Raw genomic sequence first — 1,309 nt, forward strand, 5'->3', positions numbered from 1 at the left:
GTTCTCTTGTCGTGTTATGGATCTGATGCTCCTTTTCAGGGCTCTTGTCCGTACAGCTTTCATAGCTTTTTCTTTGCGATCCCATTCTACTTTATCAATAATGTTTGTTAAACAATTGTATATAAAAAATTCCAACTCGGTGGCCAACTGCCTGCCACGTCTGGGTTGCTTGAGGCCCCCTAGTACATATGAATGGCCTTTCTTGTCCTTTGGGATATATGGCCATGTAGTTAGGGGAAGCTCATAGCATATCTTATGCCTGTTTCCATTATTACCCTTTCCTTTAGGTTCAACAAAAATGTGGGATTTGGTCAGGTAGTCCCGGGCCGTCGCTTCGGGGTGGGAATTGTCGCTGCGATCCTTCTTCTTTGGCAGGCCTGTGAGTTGCTTTTTGAGTGAATCTTGTGAGTCTTCCGACTCAGATGACAGCACATCAATTTCATTGCTGCTGCGACGGTTGGTAACGTGAGCATATTTCCTCCTCTTGGTTTCAACTTTCGCTCTGTTTCTGGTGCCTCTTCCTTTCAACTGTGCCCGAGGATAGTTCTTTAGCTTCACCCTTTTTCCAGTATTCCACAAACTTTTCAAGACTGACATTTCCCTTCTTTAAGATGCTTTTAGAAGTATACATGCGGAATTGACTATCCCAATGCTTCATTCCGGGTTCGTCATCTGTTTCTTGGAGGGTCTTAAGGTATGTCATCAGCTGCGAGGCCGAGTTCTCAACAATATTCTTGTGATATTTTGTCGCCATAATTACACTTTCACTTTTAGTATGTCGTGCACCACATTCCTGATACTTGAAATTCATCGTCGCTCCGACCATTAAGGTTACTCTTCTTCGCTTAAGGTGTTTCATAAAACCAGTATTGAATTCGTTTGCGGATTCGACCGCCGACATCTCTCCCGCCGAAGACAGACCTCCTGGGGTAGGTGGTCCCATGCGCCTTGAAACAGATGACGGGGGTGGTCCAGGAACGACGAATTTGTTTCTCGTCACCTCGACGCCAGTTGCTGGAAGATTACTCTCTGTAGTCGGTAATATGATGGTAGTGTAGTAATCTAGTACGGCATCATTCATTTGCATTAATGATGTGCCATTAATATTCCCTGATCTTTCGAGATGCTCGAATTCCTTGAATGCAGCAATCAGGCGATTAGGGTATTGAGAGATCCAGATCCGGGTTAAGTGGCCCAGGGGTCTTGGATCCTCTCCTGGGTTTTGCTTCAAGTAATTGATCTCCGCCTCGATACATCGCCGAAATTCGCCATCGTTGCTCTCACTCTCTGTTTCAACTGAAAGAGAGAA

The 1,309-nt window shown here is 45.1% G+C and overlaps 1 protein-coding gene across 1 annotated transcript in view; it reads right to left on the minus strand.

The window, feature by feature from the left end:
• Positions 1-270: 270 nt before the first annotated feature.
• The window catches only part of LOC119590401, a 1,434-nt gene continuing 395 nt past the window's right edge, over positions 271-1,309 (minus strand). Inside the window, exon 2 of the mRNA XM_037939070.1 lies at positions 271-1,296. Coding sequence (XP_037794998.1) covers positions 491-1,296 — 806 coding nt within the window. The 3' untranslated portion in view covers positions 271-490. The remainder of the gene's footprint in view (positions 1,297-1,309) is intronic.

This window comes from Penaeus monodon, chromosome 27, assembly GCF_015228065.2.
Source record: "Penaeus monodon isolate SGIC_2016 chromosome 27, NSTDA_Pmon_1, whole genome shotgun sequence".
Classification (NCBI taxonomy): domain Eukaryota; kingdom Metazoa; phylum Arthropoda; class Malacostraca; order Decapoda; family Penaeidae; genus Penaeus; species Penaeus monodon.